The 17,631-nt window shown below is 38.1% G+C and overlaps 1 protein-coding gene across 1 annotated transcript; it reads right to left on the reverse strand.

The window, feature by feature from the left end:
- Window positions 1-14,181: 14,181 nt before the first annotated feature.
- Window positions 14,182-14,640, reverse strand: LOC138905535 (uncharacterized). The gene has a single exon (XM_070194059.1). It carries the CDS (start codon window positions 14,638-14,640, stop codon window positions 14,182-14,184), a length of 459 nt encoding a protein of 152 aa, XP_070050160.1.
- Window positions 14,641-17,631: the final 2,991 nt, after the last annotated feature.

The following is a 17,631-nucleotide window of genomic DNA, read 5'->3' on the forward strand; positions in this document are numbered from 1 at the left end:
CATAAATTTTAAAAAAATTTATTTTTTCTTAAATTTCTTGCCCAGTCAAATATGTTCACATAAATTGAAACAAATAAAGTATAATTTTTGGTCTCTCGATAACCATCCTATGCAATAATATTTTAATAATATTTAAATTTTTTTAAAATTAATTTTTTATGTTATGTTATATTAATATGTATTCTTTATAATTTTATTTTATTATAACAACTAATTTTTTAAAAAATAAACGAAACTTTTATAAGGAGGTTTGATTGTCCTTAAATATTCTTTGTATTCCAATCATGCAATGCACTCTTCTATTTAGTGGGTCCTAAAGGATACTTACTTTTTATATTTAAAAAATAAATTAATTTTTAATTTTTAATTTTAATAAAATAATTTATCATCACACAAATATTTATACTTTGTTTAAATTAACAAAATTTAAAAAAATTAAATTCGTGTTTCGTCAAAGTATATCACATGAAATAGGACGAAGAAAGGAACAATCCTCTGCATCTTTTCTATTTTAAGTTTTAAATTTTATACACTGGCAGTATAAAATAATTTAAGTGAAAAATAATACAACACGTATAAACTTAATTAAAAAAATAAGAGAACACTATAGATCTGCTATAACTGGTTATCTAAAATATTAGTGGTCTAAAAAAGTGCTATATTGTCAATATATGTAATAAGTTATTTTATGTAACTGTTCCGCAATAACATACATTTTAAAAAAATATTAAAGTATCTTTATTTTCCTTTTGCATAAAAAATATTTTAATTTCACAAAACAGCTAGCTCGTTCTGTTTTTGTATTTGAACTTTTTACTTAATTAAGTACCCCGAAATGGCACTAATTTAAAGTCCATAATTTTCTTATATAGAAATAATGGAAGACTGAGAAAATTGGTAAACTGTCCTAGTTTTCTAAATGATGATATGGACTCCGAAAGAAGCTTACTTTTTTCTCGTCGAGTTGTTTCAATTTACTTCAACTATTCAGAAAAATAGAAACCAGCTAGTAACATTTACTCTAACTAAACAACAGAATAGGGCCAAAAGAAAGGATACTCTTCAGTACAATCGCATGTGGTGTTCGGAAATATATAATAGCAAAAAGTTTATGTGGAGATTCAGCTACCTTAAAACGAAAAGTTGTACTGCACATTTAATTATTTGAGATAATAAGCAAACGACAATTGTCGCTTTATTTAACTACAATTATTAATACGTAACTATCGTTAACTACTTATGTGTTTTGCACATAATCTTAATCAATAATATAATAAATACTTATTATCTTGCTATAACATATATTCTCTGTTGTGTTCTAAAACGCCAACATCAAGTAGATTGATTTTATTTTATATTATTGTACTTTTTTTTTTATAAAGAAAAATTTCTTGAATTAAATAAATAAATCATTCTAAAAATAAATTTCTAAAGTTGGCAAACTTATACAAATAAACATCACAGAATTACACTTGATTCCATACTTGCGCGGTTACTAGTCATGAAAATTAAGAACATATATTTTAAAAAACTTAATCTGGAGAAGAAAATTAAACTATGTGTTAACAATTTTTTCTTAAAAAGCATAATTCTTTCAACATGCAAATATACTTGTTGTAACGACCCGACTTGTCGTTTTAAAAATTAACGCCACGTTCAGTGACTTAAGGTCTCGAGCAGTTTCGTAATATGTATTATGACCCGCGGATGTGGTCGAGTTCGATTTTCGGAAGATTCAGAATTTAATTAAAAGAATAATTCTCATTTTTGAAGCTTAAATGAAAAGAGTTGACCGAAGATTTAACTTATATGTAAACAACCTCGGATTCGAATTCTGATGATTCCAATAGCTCCGTATGATGATTTTGGACGTAGAAGCATGTCCGAAAAATTATTTGAAAGTCCGTAGTGGAATTTGGCTTGAAATGGCTAAAATGAAATATTTGGGAAGTTTGACCAAGGAGTTGACTTTTTGATATCGGGGTCAGAATCCAGTTCTGAAAATTTGTATAGGTCCGTTATGTCATTTATGACTTATGTGCAAAATTTGAGATCAATCGGACGTGATTTGATAGGTTTCGACATTGAATGTAGAAGTTGAAATTTTTTAGTTTCATTAAGCTTGAATTGGGGTATGATTCGTGGTTCTAATATTGTTCGATATAATTTGAAGTTTTGACTATGTTCGTATGATATTTTAGGACTTGTTGGTATGATTTGACGGACCCCGAAGGGCTTGGGTGTATTTTTGGATCATTCGATGAGAGACTAGTAAAGTTAAGAAATTTGGGAGTCTGACCATGGTCAATATCGGGTCAAGACGACCTCTTTTCAGTATTTTGAGTGCGCGAGCAGGTCCGTAGCATGTTTTATGATTGAAATTCATATATGGTTTGTCTCCGGGAGGTTCCGGATGAGTTTCAGGGTGTTTCACATCATTTCGGATAAGTTTGAGTTTGCTGGTCTCTGGTGAGGTACTGTTCATTCGCAATTGCGAACCATTTATCGCAATTGCGAAAATATTGTTCACTCGCAATTGCGAAAACACTATTCATGGGGGGTATTGTTCATTCGCAAGTGCGAAGTTTTTGTCCGTAAATGCGAACTTCGGCAGAAATTTAAGGATTGAAAATCTCTCATTTCTTCATTTTCGATTGGGATTTTTGGAGTTCGGTTTTTGGGTGATTTTGAGGATTTCTTCACGACTTCGACTAGGGTAAGTGTTCTATATCCTAAAGTGATTATATTTCATGAATCTATTGTTATATTCATCGTTTAATTCGGATTTAAATGGAAGTAATCAAGATTTTTAAAAAATCTTCCTAAAATGAAAATTCACGATTTGGAGGACGATTTGTAGTTGGAATTTGATAAAATTGGTATAGTTGAACTCGTATCGGAATGGGTATTCGGATTTCGTGAAAATTATGCCGGGTTCCGAGAGGCGGGCCCTGTGTTGACTTTTGTTGATTTTTTGGAATAGAATTTAAGTCGACGTATTATTATCCGGAATTATTTCCGATAAATTTTAATGAAGTTGTACAACTAATTTGGATAGATTTGAGCTGTCCGGAGGTCAATTCAAGCAAGAAGACGATTTTGAAATATCGGCATAACTTCAAAAGGGTAAGTGTCTTGCCTAATCTTGAGTGGGGGAATTACCCCTTAGGCATCGAGTCGTATGTGTCATTTGAGAAATGTGAAAAGCCGTGTACGTGAGGTAACGAGTACGTACTCGGGCTATATGTGCAAAATTTATTGAGTTAAAGTCTTGGGCATATTGTGTAGTAAATTGGATAATTGTTGGCATTTATTTAATCATCTATTTGCCATACCTCAAATCACATTTATTGAACTTGTTTTTGTATGATAATTTGATGTGATTATTACTTGTATATTATGTGGCTCCATGAATTTGATGATTTGATATTTCTTGGAATTTAATTTTATTATGAATTTTTCATCTGCAAATAATTAATTACACAAGCTTAAGAAGAAGTGTTAATATAATTACCAAAATTTGGATAAATAAAGGCGTTGCCCTACGCTGATTATTTTCTATCTCTGTTGATTATTTTTTAGATTTTATATAAATTGTGTGGAGTCTTGGGCTATTTGCTGTGAAATTAATTGATTTTGTTATATCCTTGGAATTGGTTGTGGCCATTGGGCAATTGTGATATGAATTAATTTTGTTACGTGGCCGTGATAATATTTCATGTAAATTATTGTGTTAATTGAGTTATTATTTTGAGGGTATAAGGGTGGCATTTCACTGTTAATATTATGTGGGCATAAGGGAGGCATGTCACTGTTGTTATGTGTGTTGAAATATTATTTGGGCGGAGCGATAAATGTGGTTATAGGAGCGATAAGGGTAGCTATAGGAGCGATAAGGGTGGTCATATGAGAGATAAGGGTGGCTATGTGAGCGATAAGGGTGGCTATTGATATTGTCAGGGTGGAGGGATAAGGGAGGCTATTATAGGAGTGATAAGGGTGGCTATATGAGAGATAAGGGTGGTTATTATCGGCGATGATATGTGATGATGTGGAGTTATTGTGTTGGTAATTTTCATGTGATGTTGGGTTATTCCTTGTGTTTATTTTATATCTTGTGAAACTTGTCTTGTTGTTTCAGTAAACTTGATAATAGCCTGATTTATGTTGAAATTGTGAGCCTGTGGCTATTACCGGACAGGTAATGTTATATGGGATCGGGTTGCACGCCGCAACAGTTATGAAACGTGGGCACGAGGTGCCGAGAAAATATGATGGTTTTATTATTGGCACGTGAACTGCCCGTGCAGTTGTGATATGAAAAGCGGGCACAAAGTGCCGGGGAAATATGATGATTTAATTATGGGCATGAAGTGCCGTGAAAATATGAAAGTGGGCTAAGACTCGTGTTTATGAAAAATAAAAAATAAAAATGGGCTGAGACCCATATTTTTATGATTATGAAATGGGGAGTCACATGGTAACTTTTAATTGAAAGAATTATATTCAAAAATATTTATTTGGAAGGATTTTTATTCAAAAATATTTATTTGGAAGGATTTTTATTCAAAAAGTATTATTTGAAAGAATTATATATGATAGATATTTATTGAAAGAATTATATTGAAGGATATTTATTTGAGCAAATTATATTTGAAAGAGATTTATTGATAGAATTATATGTGAAAGATATTTATTTGAAGGACTTGATTTAATTGGGTGTACTTGTATTTATTAATTGTTGAGCGATATTAATGGTGTTCTTGTTGCCCTGCTGTACATATCAGTGGTTGATTTGTGTTGCCCTTATTGTTATTTGTTTTCTATTATTTTGTATATCATATTGCGCAGGTTATTAGACTAGTGAGTGTCTTGATTGTACCTCGTCTCTACTCCACTGAGGTTAGTCTTGATACTTACTGGGTACCGACCGTGGTGTACACATACTACACTTCTGCACATTTTTGTGCAGAGTCAGGTATTGGAGATATCGGACTCGGACGAAGTTAGAGGGTGATCTCAAGGACTTAAGGTTGAGCTGCTTGGTCATCAAAGTCCCTTGGAATCCTTCTATTTCTATTGTACTATTAATTTCTTATTCGAACAGTATTGTATATTCGATTCTCGTGATCATTCTATGTATTCAGTTAGAGTTTGTGACTGAGTATTACTAGTCTTGGAAGGTTTTCATATTTGTTTCCGCTGTTGGTTTTTGGTACCTGTATTGAATTCAAAAAGAAAAAAAATGGCTTGAAATGTAATTGTAATCGGCTTACCTAGTCTTAGAGACTAAGTGTCATCACGACGCGTGTGGTGAGATTTTGGGTCATGACACTTGTAGAAGTATAAAATTAACCAACATGCTATATTCTAATTTTTTAACTTCCAACCAGTCGTAGTTTAGGAGAATAAACGCAAAACTTCGGACTAAGCCAGAACCTAGAAGAAGAACGGAATAAAATAACAAAAAAGGACGGTGACTTTAATGCTGAACTTTCAAACATTAAGTTATTTTGACTTTATTTTTATTTTTCTTTTTTTATTTATTAAAAGTAGGACTTCTAATAGTTTTAGTTTGTCTTCTAAGATTAACGTAACTAAATTGGGTATAAATACTTGGTGTGGGTAAGCTTTTACCTTTTTTCACTACTCTATTTTTCATGTTTAAATATGTAATTATAAATAATCAGAATCATATGATTTCGAGATCATAATGTATGTATCTCTATATTCTTGTACACGAATATGAAGTGTCTTCTGAGAAAGCCAAAAGAGCCTCTACTCATAGTGTGATGAAAATAAGCCATAATAGTCGTGTGACTTTAAAATTTTTGAAACTTGTGGTCGTCTAAAATCTGCCATAATATTTATGTGGCTATAAATACTTTATATTAAGAAAATATTGAAAGATATCAATCTTTTCAGAATAGACTAATAAGAAAATAATGTCAATTTTTTTATAAATAGTACTACATATAACATGCTAGCTAAAACATGTTAAACTATAAAGTTATTCTTTTTTTTTTCCTCTTTAAAATGGATATGTCAAACTTGAATTCAGAACCTTTTTGTGTTATGAACTTCTGATACAATAGTTAATTGTATGATTATCTTATTTGAAATATATGTTAGGTAATTAGAGTTTGGGTTCAGTGAAGTGATTATATATATTGACATAATTTTTGTGTAGTACAATTACACGTAAAAGCAGCAAAAAAGAGAGTCACAAAAATGGCGAGGCAAAGAATGAAGAATTTCCCGACAAACCAACGCCTAACTATCCCTTTGGCTGTATTGCACGCTGCGAACCGTATACACTGCAGAAACAACGAGTGCACACAGAGAGCTTTGGCTCTCATCCAAAAACATGAAGAAACATGGAGCCTACCACGGAAATGTGCGAACGGCACTTGACAGCAAAAACAGAGGGCAAAAACCTAGAGCTAGAGCCGGGGTCCACTTGGAACGATAATATTTAATTACATTAATTAAGATTGAAAAAATAAAGTAAGAATATATATATTTTAAGCATAATTAAATGATATATCTTTATCGGTTAAGAGTCTGATTTGTACTTCTACTATCATAAATAGACATTATTTATCTTCCGTTTAAATTTTCTATCAAAAATATCACTACGGTTATACATTAGGGTCTGATTTGCCCCTCTACTATCATAAATATGCTTTATTTATCCTCCGTTTAAGTTTTCTATCAAAAATATCCCTACAATTATACATTAGGGTCTTATTTGTCACTCTACTATCATAAATAAACCTTATTTACCCTCCGTTTAAGTTTTCTATAAAAACAATATCCTTACAGTTATACATTAGGTTCATGTTTACCCCTTATACGTTAAAAATACCCTCCACACGCGTACAAATAAGGCTTATTTATGATAGTAGAGGGCAAATCAGACCCTAATGTATAACTGTAGGGATATTTTTGATAAAAAACTTAAACGAAGGGTAAATAAGGCCTATTTATGATAGTAGAGGGGCAAATCAGACCCTAATGTATAACGGTATGGATATTTTTGATAAAAAATTTAAATGGGGGATAAATAAGACCTATTTATGATAGTAAATGGACAAATTAAACCCTTAACCGTATTTTTATCTACAGGAAAAATGATTTGTACCCCACTATAAAGGGGTCATTGATTGTGGAATTTGAGCAATTAACCGTAGCATAAACTTATGCATAACTAATGCAGTGTTTGGTGAATGACATTACATCATATCCTATAAAATTATTGCAATGTTTGGTGGATGACATTACATCATATCCCAAAAAAATTATACGGGATAAAATGTGAAATAAGATTATATGTATTAACCAATTATTAAATAATTTAAAGATAAAAATAACATTTTAAAATAAGTAATTCATTTATTAATATTGTTCTACTATTAATCATCGCATAATAATTTTTTTAATTATTAATTAATCAACGCATAACAATCTTTTGCATTGTGATTTTTTATTGGTAGAAAATATTCAGACGTGTGGCATGCACAACAGTCAAACATGTAACAAACACATGTAGACGCCTTAATCAACTCCGGGTTAGCTGAAAGTCAACCTAGTTGAAGACTAAAGAGCCGTCCAAGAAGTTCGTCTTGTATCCGCTTTCATTCTCGTGATTCCGATACACACGACTATTGTTGAAATTATAGAAAAGTTACTACACTTCTTGAAAATCGTCTCAATTGCATAATCTCTCATTCACTTGGAATCAATCAACAAAAATCTCTTTCTCTTGTTCTTTACTTATTTTGTTATTTTACTTACATTCATATCAATGTTATACTATTTTTCATTAGCAAAAGTTCAATTGCCTTAGTTTAGTCACATTGTTTGTTGTGGATTAATTCTTTAAATATAATTGCTTAATTTAATAATTAAATTTTAGGTTAAACAGACGTTTGCATTACTGTAAATGCCAAAGGATCCCAAGTAAATTCAAAACACTGAAATTGGAACAATTTGTTTTTTTTTTTTTTCGTTCGGAAGAAAGGCACTTGACAGGAAACAGAGAGGGCATAACCCTAGGTCTAGGGTCCACTTGGAAATGATTCATAGCATTCCGCAGGGTTTACTTGGATTCCCCCAAAACACCGTCTTATTCACTTACATGTGCAAATTCAGTCTGTACATTCTGAATTCCTAGTACCTCTTCTGCTTTGGGTCTGTTGTTAACCCGAAAAACGGATAATCAATTGAATTTATGCGTGATTCTAAGGATACGTAATAAAATTCAATACAAATTGAGAAAATATATAAATGAATATCGAAGTTAACTGTTAAAGAAATGAATGCAAACCGAATGGGTTAATTAGCTCAAACCTTCAAGTTTTATCACCCTCAAACTGAATTGAGAGTAACTGATAGAAGAACAAGAAGTCTAAAATATAAAAAGCAGAAGAGATAGTATTGCTTTATGTTTTATGAATCTAAATGAATCTGCCCCTTACAAATAATCATACCCCTCTTTATATAGCAGGGAAGTCCTATTTTTAATACAATTTCTAAATAAAATAGGGAATCCCATGATAGATTAATTAATTTGCCCCTCCTTGATATGCGCCGAAATTTTTGCCGAGATTCTCGACCATGTGCGGATATTCCGGTTTTCTATTTTTTGACTCGATAAGCTTTCCTCGATCGAGGCCGATTTCAGCCTCGATCGATCTCTACATAGTCCGATCTCGATCTTGGCCGACCTCAATCATGACCGGTCTCTATTTTGCTCGACCTTGATCTTAACCGATCTCGATCTTGACCGGTCTCTATATTGATCGGTTTCTGGGTCTCGAGCTCGGCAACCTAACTTTACATCAACCTCAGTCTTATCATGTTCCAATCTCGATTATTCATACGAAGGGCAAACTCAGTTTTGACCGTATACAGATAGTCCCCTCGTTTCTCAGAGAGATGATGACGATAAACGAAATGAATTTCCAAACTCCGATTAGGTGGGTGACGACGTCAGCAAAGAGCCCGATTATGACGTATGTGACAAACATCCCGTCGGTTCAGTTACCAAGGTATTAAATACATGTCAGTCGTTGGTCGGCCACCACCAGTTTTGAACTGTCATTACCAGGCTATAAGTATTCAAACCTTCATATTCATTCTGAACTTTTCACTCAAAATTTCTTCTCTACTTTCGCATCTTCTTCAAAAAATCCTTTTGCTTCATAATTCTCACAGCGCATACAACCTTAATTCTCATTTCCTTTGATCATCAATGGCGAAAACCTCCAAAACAATGCCGCAAAAAAAGGCCGCTTCTTCATCACGACCCGCCGGTGGCGAGGATGCGGCAAAGCCTCGTCCCGAGGAATTCGTTCTGGTAGGGTGCTCAACTGTCATCGATTTTAAGATTGAGAAATCATCTTCGGTACCGGGCGGATGTGAGCCAATCTCGAGGTATCAGTGAACAATCACCGAGAAAATCCTCGACAAAGTAAAAAAAGAATGCAACTGGGGCGACAAGCACGTGGTAGTCCCATCGCTTGAAGAATCGATTACTACCCACGTGGAAGGGTTCTTAATTGTTTATACTTATCCTTTCACGTTGGGTCCATTAGACCCTGTCGTCGTTGCCTTTTGCAAAAGATACGACGTGACCCTCGTCCAGATCCACCCTTTTTTTGGAGAATAGTAATTCTCCTCCGATTTTTCTCGAGCAAAATCGAGGGGTGTCTTTTCACCCTCGATCATATCATGCGCCTTTACAGTCCCCGACTCTATCGAGGAGGGCTATAATCAAACTTGCTCACCGAGCCACCAAAGAACCGTTATCTAGCATAGATGACACTCGTGACCGAGGTTGGATAGGCCGATTCGTTCGAGTTAGAACTTCGGACCTGATCCCTGTTGATGACATGCCGTTTCCCGAGAAATGGAATATGAATTGTGAGTACTATTCCACTTCGAGCGTTTAATTTTGTGGATCTGCTTTTCATTTTCTTGATCCACTTTTTCTTTATTATTACATCTGTGGCCCGGATACCGGAACTGATTCCGGAACTTAAACAATGGGTTGAAGATCTGGTGTTGCAGAGACCGTACTCCGAGCGCTTGGATGGAACTATCAAAGGGTCGATGGGAGGCACGTAGTCATGGTAAGTCTCTTTCTTAGTTTGTTTATCGTTTGAACTTCTTCACTTGCTTACCCCCATTTTTTCCTTTATAGGCCTTGGGAAGGACGTTGCCATGAGGCCCCCATCTGGTGACGAAGAGGTCCCTGCCCCGAAGCAGGTTAAAGAGAAGAAGAGAAAAGATGCTCCGAGTTCCCCAGTCTCGGAAAAGAAAAAACCGGTGAAGAAATCTCGAAAGCCCAAGGGGGGCTCTGGTACCATGCCTCCGGACTCGATCCGCCAATTAAAGGATGAGCCCAAAGAAGGAGAAGAGGAATTAGCCTGTGTACGGGCTAATGTCGTGATACAACAATCATCTGAATCGGCGGAGGTTGACAAGGGGGCTCTGGCCATAATTCCTGAACAAGAAAAAGCTAAGGCCGTTCCGTCCCGAGCTGAAATAGTCGAAGGAGAGACCGAGGGCAAGGCTTCACGGGCAACAGAAGATACCTTGAGGGACGAGCTCGGGATAATCGATATTACTGGATCCCCTCAGATTTTGGATACTATGATCCGTGAGGCCAACATATTGAAGAGTCGATCCTACGAGGGTATTCAGGAGTCGACTTATATCCATGGCTTTTTGGATGGGCTTGAGTCCACTGCCTCGGAGGATATTATCTGGTTCGGTGGATTACTGGTACCAAAGAAAGCATCATAGTCGGGCGCTATCGGGTATTTATCGGGCCCAAAACTGGTGGACTGATTCCCGACCCCGAGTGTTAGTTCTGATCGTAGGCAGAAGATAGTGCTCTCCGTCCCAGAGAATGCTCGAATTTTCTCTCCCTACCTTCGGTCCTTGGTGACCGAAGAGGATCAAGCCGTGATAAACGCGGTAGGATCCGCTTGCCTTTTCAACGAGGCCCAACATGCTCTGAATCGGGTAACTTTGAGGGTCTCTCTACTATTTCTTTTTACCTAGAGATTTAGATAATTCTAACACCATTTTCCTTGTCTGCAAGTTTCGGTGTTGCATCACGAGGCTTTTCTCCGAATCCGGGAAGAGCATGAGGCTAAGGTTCGGAACCTCGCTGAGAAGAGTGACACCTACAGATTTCTTAGTGAGAAGCTTCGGGCAGATTTGGCAATGGCTCGGGAAGAGCATGAGGATATGGCTGAGCAGGTATTCCGAATTCTTCACGATAGCGAAGATGAATTGGTGATAACCACTAACGATCCGATTCAGCAGGTTCGTCAGAGGCTCTAATAGATTGGATGGCTCAATTCGCAGGTAGATGAGCTACTAGTCGAGGCAGAAAAATTCAAAAAGAACATGGACATCCTCGCCTCGAAAAAGGAGGTCGTTCAAGCGTAATTGGAGTTGGTCGAGGCCCAGCTTCGGGCTGCAAAAGAGAACGCCTCGGTGCAGATCGAGAAGTGGCCAGATCCGAGGTGGTCATAGCCAGATCTGAGGTGACCGAGGCTAACAAAAGAGCCGATGCTAAAGTGGCCCAGTTTAGGGTCGATGTCGAGGTCAACCAGGCCAAAGGCATGGTCGAACATGTGAAATGGCAGGCTCGAAGGGAAGCTCTCGAGTGGGTCAGTGCCCAAGGCTTCAATATTGTGGCTGAAATTGAAAATGCCAAAACGGAAGAAGATAGGGCCCGAAGGCTGGCCTTCCCTGAGGAAGACTCTGAGAGCTCGAGTGAATCTGAAGACGGAGAAAATCCCTAGGATGCAGCCTCCGATGCAGACCAAGCCACTTAGGACATTAGGTTTCTTGTTTTTTATATTTTTTCTGAGGCCGTCTTTTGGCCGTTTTAAATTTAGGCCAATTTGGCCTAGATAAAAAACTATTGTGTATAAATATATGACTTTTCTTGCCCTTTCGGCCATCGTATTTATCCTTTGCTTTATTTGTATTTACAATGGTTGAAAATGCCTTAGCATGAATCAATAAGGTTGTGTTCAAGGGTTCGGACAAATCTTGCCTTTATTTCCTTTCTTAAATTTGAGATTTTGCCGAGGGTAGCCTTTAGGACCGGTTGTAAAGAATTTTAACATTTTCGACGGCCTATTTACGGATTTCGGACGTCTCCGAGCCGTGTTAAATCGGTCGTAGCCTTTTAGTTCGGGAGTTACCCATTGGGCTTGTTCTCCTATTTTTTTTGGGCTTGCCCGAGATAATAGTTCTCGAGTGGGATGCCGTGACTTTTAAAAATCGGGGCATTGCTTATTAGGTCTTTTGCTCCCTAGGCGCGATGACTTGGGTTGTTCTGAGTCGAATGGCAGTCCCCGAGCGAGGGAGAGGTCGTTCGTATTCCGGTTAAGTATCACCCTTGGGCTTGTTTATATTCTGAAGTATGAAGCTCTTTCCAAAGAAAGAAGAAGAAAACGATTCTGCTAATTTTAAAGCGTAAGATGTTTGTAAGGAACACATTTCTCTTTATTCTCGATCGAAACAGGATTCAAGAAATCTACATGGGCACGGTTCGATTTAACCATTTGACCCTTACAATAAATCCTATTTCTCGAGATCCTCCTTTTATGAAGTAGTTTCCTTTATAGAGTTAATATTCAAATTCGAATATAACGCATATTCGAGGGTATCCCCCCAGTATTCGAGGTTGATTACAAAGGAACCTCGGATAATGTCGAATGGATCTCCGATGCCGATTCGTAATCGGACTTGATTTTAAGTTAGCACGATTTGTTGTTGCCTCGTTAAAAACCTTGCCGAAAAAATCCATTTGGGACAAAACTCGGTCTGAAGGAAAAAGAGTGTAACACGTGCTTTCAGACTTAAGGATTTCGTGCTGTTTACTAAAAAGTCAGTTGTCGTTTCTTTTCGACCACCTGCATGTGTTAATCTGAAAAATAGGAAAGGAATGAAGAAAATGGCGTACCTTAGCAGTAGTACCGTTTTAGGCGAGATATGTTCCAATTGCTTGGTAGTTGTTCCCCATTCATTGTTCTGAGCTTGTAAGATCCTTTTACGGTGACCTCGAGAATTTTGTATGGTCCTTCCTAGTTTGGACTCAATTTTTCTTCATTAGGATTTCAAGTGTTGAGGGTGACTTTTCTTAGCACTAAGTCCCCGACATTAAAATATCGAAGATTAGTTCTTCGATTGTAGAATCTCTCGATTCGTTGCTTTTGGGCAGCTAATCGGATGAGGGCGGTTTCACGCCTTTAGTCCAATAGTTTTAGGCTCGTATTCATGGTCTCGTTATTTGATTCCTTTGTTGCATATCGGAATCGGATACTCAGCTCTCCGACTTCGACTGGTATTAGAGCTTCGGTGCCATAAACTTATGAGAATGGGGTAGCCCCAGTATTGGATTTCGAGGTTGTGCGATACGCCCCAGTATTGGATTTCTTTCCACTTTTCTTTGGTGTCAGTTAACCTCTTCTTAAGTTTTTAGATGATGGTTTTGTTGGTTGATTCGGCTTGCCCGTTCCCGCTAGGATGATAAGGTGTTGATAGGATTCTTTTGATCTTATGATCTTCGAGAAATTTGGTTACTTTGCTGCCGATGAACTGTTTCTCGTTATCACACACAATTTCGAATGGCATCCCGAATCAACATATGATGACTTTATTGAAAGTATATACTTTAACCCACTTAGAAAAATAGCCAGTCATAAACAAAATAAATTGAGCTTTACCCGGTGCCAATGGGAAGGGGCCGAAGATGTCCATTCCTCATTTCATAGATGGCCATGCTGATAAGACTGAATGGAGCAGTTCCCCGGGTAGGTGAATCATCGGCGCATGCTTTTGACATTCGTCACATTTTCGAACCAACTCTTTCGTATCTTTTTCCATGTCAGTCAAGTAATAGCCAGTTCTGATTACCTTTTGAACCAATGATTCAGCACCAGAGTGATTTTCACAAGTACCTTCGTGAACTTTCCTTAGAACATACTCGGTGTCTCTCAGTCCCAGACATATCACTAATGGGCCATTGAACATTCTCCTAAACAAGGTCCCATCTTCGGCCAAAGTGAACTGTGTTGCCTTCGTGCGTAGGGCCCTAGATTCTTTCGGATCTGAGGGAAGCTTTCCAGTCTTCAAATATTCTATGTACTAATTTCTCCAATCCCAGGTCAAGCTTGTGGAATTTATCTCGGCGTAACCTTCTTCTACTACTGATCTCAAGAGTTGCACGACGGGACCTGAATCGAGCTCGTTGTCCTCGATTAATGACCCTAAGTTTGCAAGAGCATCGGCCTCACTATTCTGATCCTGAGGCACATATTGCAAAGTCCACTCCTTAAACCGGTGCAAAGTTACTTGTAACTTATCTAGGTATCTTTGCATTCGGTCTTCTCTAACTTCAAAGGTTCCGTTAAACTGATTCACTACGATGAGGGAGTCGCATTTGGCCTTGATCACTTTCGCCCCCAAGTTTTTGGCTAGTTCGAGACCTGCAATCATGGCCTCATATTCGGCCTCATTGTTAGTCAGTTTCACAGTTCTAGTAGATTGTCTAACCACGTTGCCTGTGGGTGGTTTTAGTACGATTCCGAGCCCGGACACTTTCATGTTCGAAGCACTGTCCGTGAAGAGGGTCCAGATTCCTGAGGGCGTACCCGAGTTTATCAATAGTTCTCTTTTGACCTCGGGTACTAGGGCCGATGTGAAGTCAGCTACGAAGTCTGCCAAAATTTGAGACTTAATTGTTGTTCGGGGTCGATATTCGATATCATACCCGCTGGTTTCTATAGCCCATTTGGCCAACCGCCCCGAAAACTCGGGTTCATGCAAAATATTTCGAAGTGGAGATGTTGTTACGACACATATGGGGTGATATTAAAAGTATGGTTTTAGTTTCCTAGAGGCGCTTATTAAAGCGAGTGCTAATTTTTCTAGGTGGGGAAATCTAGTTTCGGCTTCACCTAAGGTCCGACTGACATAATAAATGGAAAATTGCGTACCTCGTTCTTTCTGGACTAGGACTCCACTTACCGCTATCTCTGATACTGACAAATATAAGTAAAGTTGTTCGTCTGCCCTTGGTGTGTGATGCAGTGACGTGCTCGATAAGTACCGTTTAAGCTCTTCCAAGGCCTGCTGCCATTCCGAGGTCCATGTGAAATTATTTTTCTTCTTTAGTAACGAGAAAAATCAGTGGCCTTTATCGAAGGACCTTGAGGTGAATCGCCCCAGGGCGTCCATACGCCCGGTTAACCTCTGCACGGCCTTTACGCTGTCTACCACCATGATGCCATTGATAGCTTTGATCTTGTCGGGAATGATCTTGATTCCTCGGTTAGATACCATGAATCCGAGAAATTTGCCTCACCCGACCCAGAATGCACATTTTTCTAGGTGTAGCTTCATGTTGTACTTCTTCAATATACTCAGAGTTCCTGCAAGTGCTTTAAATGGTCCTCTGCTCGTAGGGACTTAACTAACATGTCATCAATGTAAAGTTCCATAGATTTCCCTATTTGTTATTCGAACATCCGATTTACTAGGCATTGGTAAGTAACACCAGTATTTTTTAATCCAAATGGCATTACATTGTAGCAGTAGGTACCATACTTAGTGATGAACGAGATTTTTTCTTGATCATCTGGGCTCATTTGTATTTGATTATACCCGGAATAGGCATCGAGGAAATTAGGGATCTCGTGTCCGGCCTTGGCATCGATCATGCGATCGATATTAGGCAAAGGAGAAGAATCCTTGGGGCATGCTTTATTTAGATCCTTGTAATCTACATACATTCTAAGTTTGTTTCCTTTTTTTAGGGACTACTACTACTACGTTTGCTAACCATTCGGGGTATTTTACTTCACGGATGCACCCTATTTTAAGAAGCTTGGTTACCTCATCTTTGGCGAAAGCATGTTTGACCTCGCAGTGGGGTCTTCTTTTTTGCTTCACCAGATGGAACTTCGGATCCAAGCTTAGTCTATGGGTGGTGATTTCCGGTGGGATCCCTGTCATGTCAAGATGGGACCAAGTGAAATAATCCATGTTAGATATAAGAAATTGAATAAGCTTTTTTCTTGATCTCGGGATTTAACCCCGTGCCCAGGTATACCTTTTGTTCGGGCAGATATTTGATTAGTGTAATTTGCTCTAGTTCTTCGAACGTTGATTTAGTAGCGTCGGAATCATCGGGGACTATGAAGGATCGAGGGATCCCATAATCATCATCTTCGTCAGACTCCTGCTTTTCTAGTTGGGTCGAGGCTGGCGTTTGTGATTGCTATTTTGTCTCATGTTTTCCCTTCTAATTTGATCCCTCTGTTGATGATAGAGACGATATCAGAATCACTTCGTCGACGATAAACATTTCCTTTGAGGCGAGTTTCTCCCTGTAGGTTGTTTTGATTCCCTCTGGTGTTGGGAATTTCAGAACCTGGTGAAGGGTCGAGAGTACTACTTTCATGTTGTGGATCCATGGTCTCCCGAACAGGGCGTTATACCTCATGTCGCCCTCGATCACGTGGAACTTCATTTCTTGGATAGTCTCGGTCATGTTTAATGGCAAAGTTATTTCGCCCTTAGTAGTTTCACATGCCATGTTGAATCCGTTTAGCACTAGGGTCGCGGGCACAACCTGGTCCAGTAGACCGAGTTGCTCTACCACCTTTGATCAAATGATGTTGGCCGAACTACCTGGATCAATTAACACACGCTTAACTTTAGTCTTATTCATGAGTACAGATATTGCCAATGCATCGTTATGGGGTTGCATGAGTCCTTCTGCATCTTCGTCGTTGAAGGACAAGTTTCCTTTCGGTATGTAGTTATGAGCTCGAGATCGCTTATCCCTTACGATCGAGACCTTAGTGCATTTAAATACTGGCCCTTGGGGAATATCGATCCCTCCGATAATCATGTGAATAATGTGTTGAGGTTTTTCTTGCTCGTTTTGCCTATTGAATTCTCTGCTTTTGAAGTCATTCCTGGCCCGATCACTTAAAAACTCCCGAAGGTGTCCTTCATTGAATAACCAGGCTACTTCTTCTCTCAACTGTCTGCAATCTTCCATTCTGTGGCCATAGGTGTCGTGATATTTGCATACTTGATTGGGATTTCTTTGGGCTGGATCGGACTGCAGAGGTCGAGGCCATTTAGTATCTTTGATGCGTCTGATAGCCGATACGATAGCGGATGCATCAACGTTGAAGTTATACTCTGACAATTACGGTGCATCCTTAGGTCTAGTGTGCCTGTCGAAACCATTCTTTTTGATTAGCTCTTGAGAGCCTTGGCCTCGATCGCTTCTCCTCTCATCTCGTATGGAGCGGTACCCATGTCCGTTGCCCCTACGATCTCTATTATACGGCTGGTATCGATCCATGTTCATCCTCAGTTCTCGGTCGATGTCTCTTTTGGTAGCTGAACCAGAAGGAGCCCCCAGCTGGTCATCTTCGACTATGATATTTGATTGATACCGATTATGTATATCGGCACAGGTAACAGTCGGGTACTCAATCAAGTTCTGCCTCAACTATTGTGAAGCCACTGAGCTTTGTTCATTTAGTCCTTCAGTGAAAGCTTGAACGGCCCAATCGT

Source organism: Nicotiana tomentosiformis, chromosome 2, assembly GCF_000390325.3.
Source record: "Nicotiana tomentosiformis chromosome 2, ASM39032v3, whole genome shotgun sequence".
NCBI lineage: Eukaryota > Viridiplantae > Streptophyta > Magnoliopsida > Solanales > Solanaceae > Nicotiana > Nicotiana tomentosiformis.

Bases quoted from the DNA above. Each gene is read 5' to 3' on its own strand.
- LOC138905535 (XM_070194059.1), bottom strand. From the start codon at position 14,640: ATGAAAGTGTCCGGGCTCGGAATCGTACTAAAACCACCCACAGGCAAC.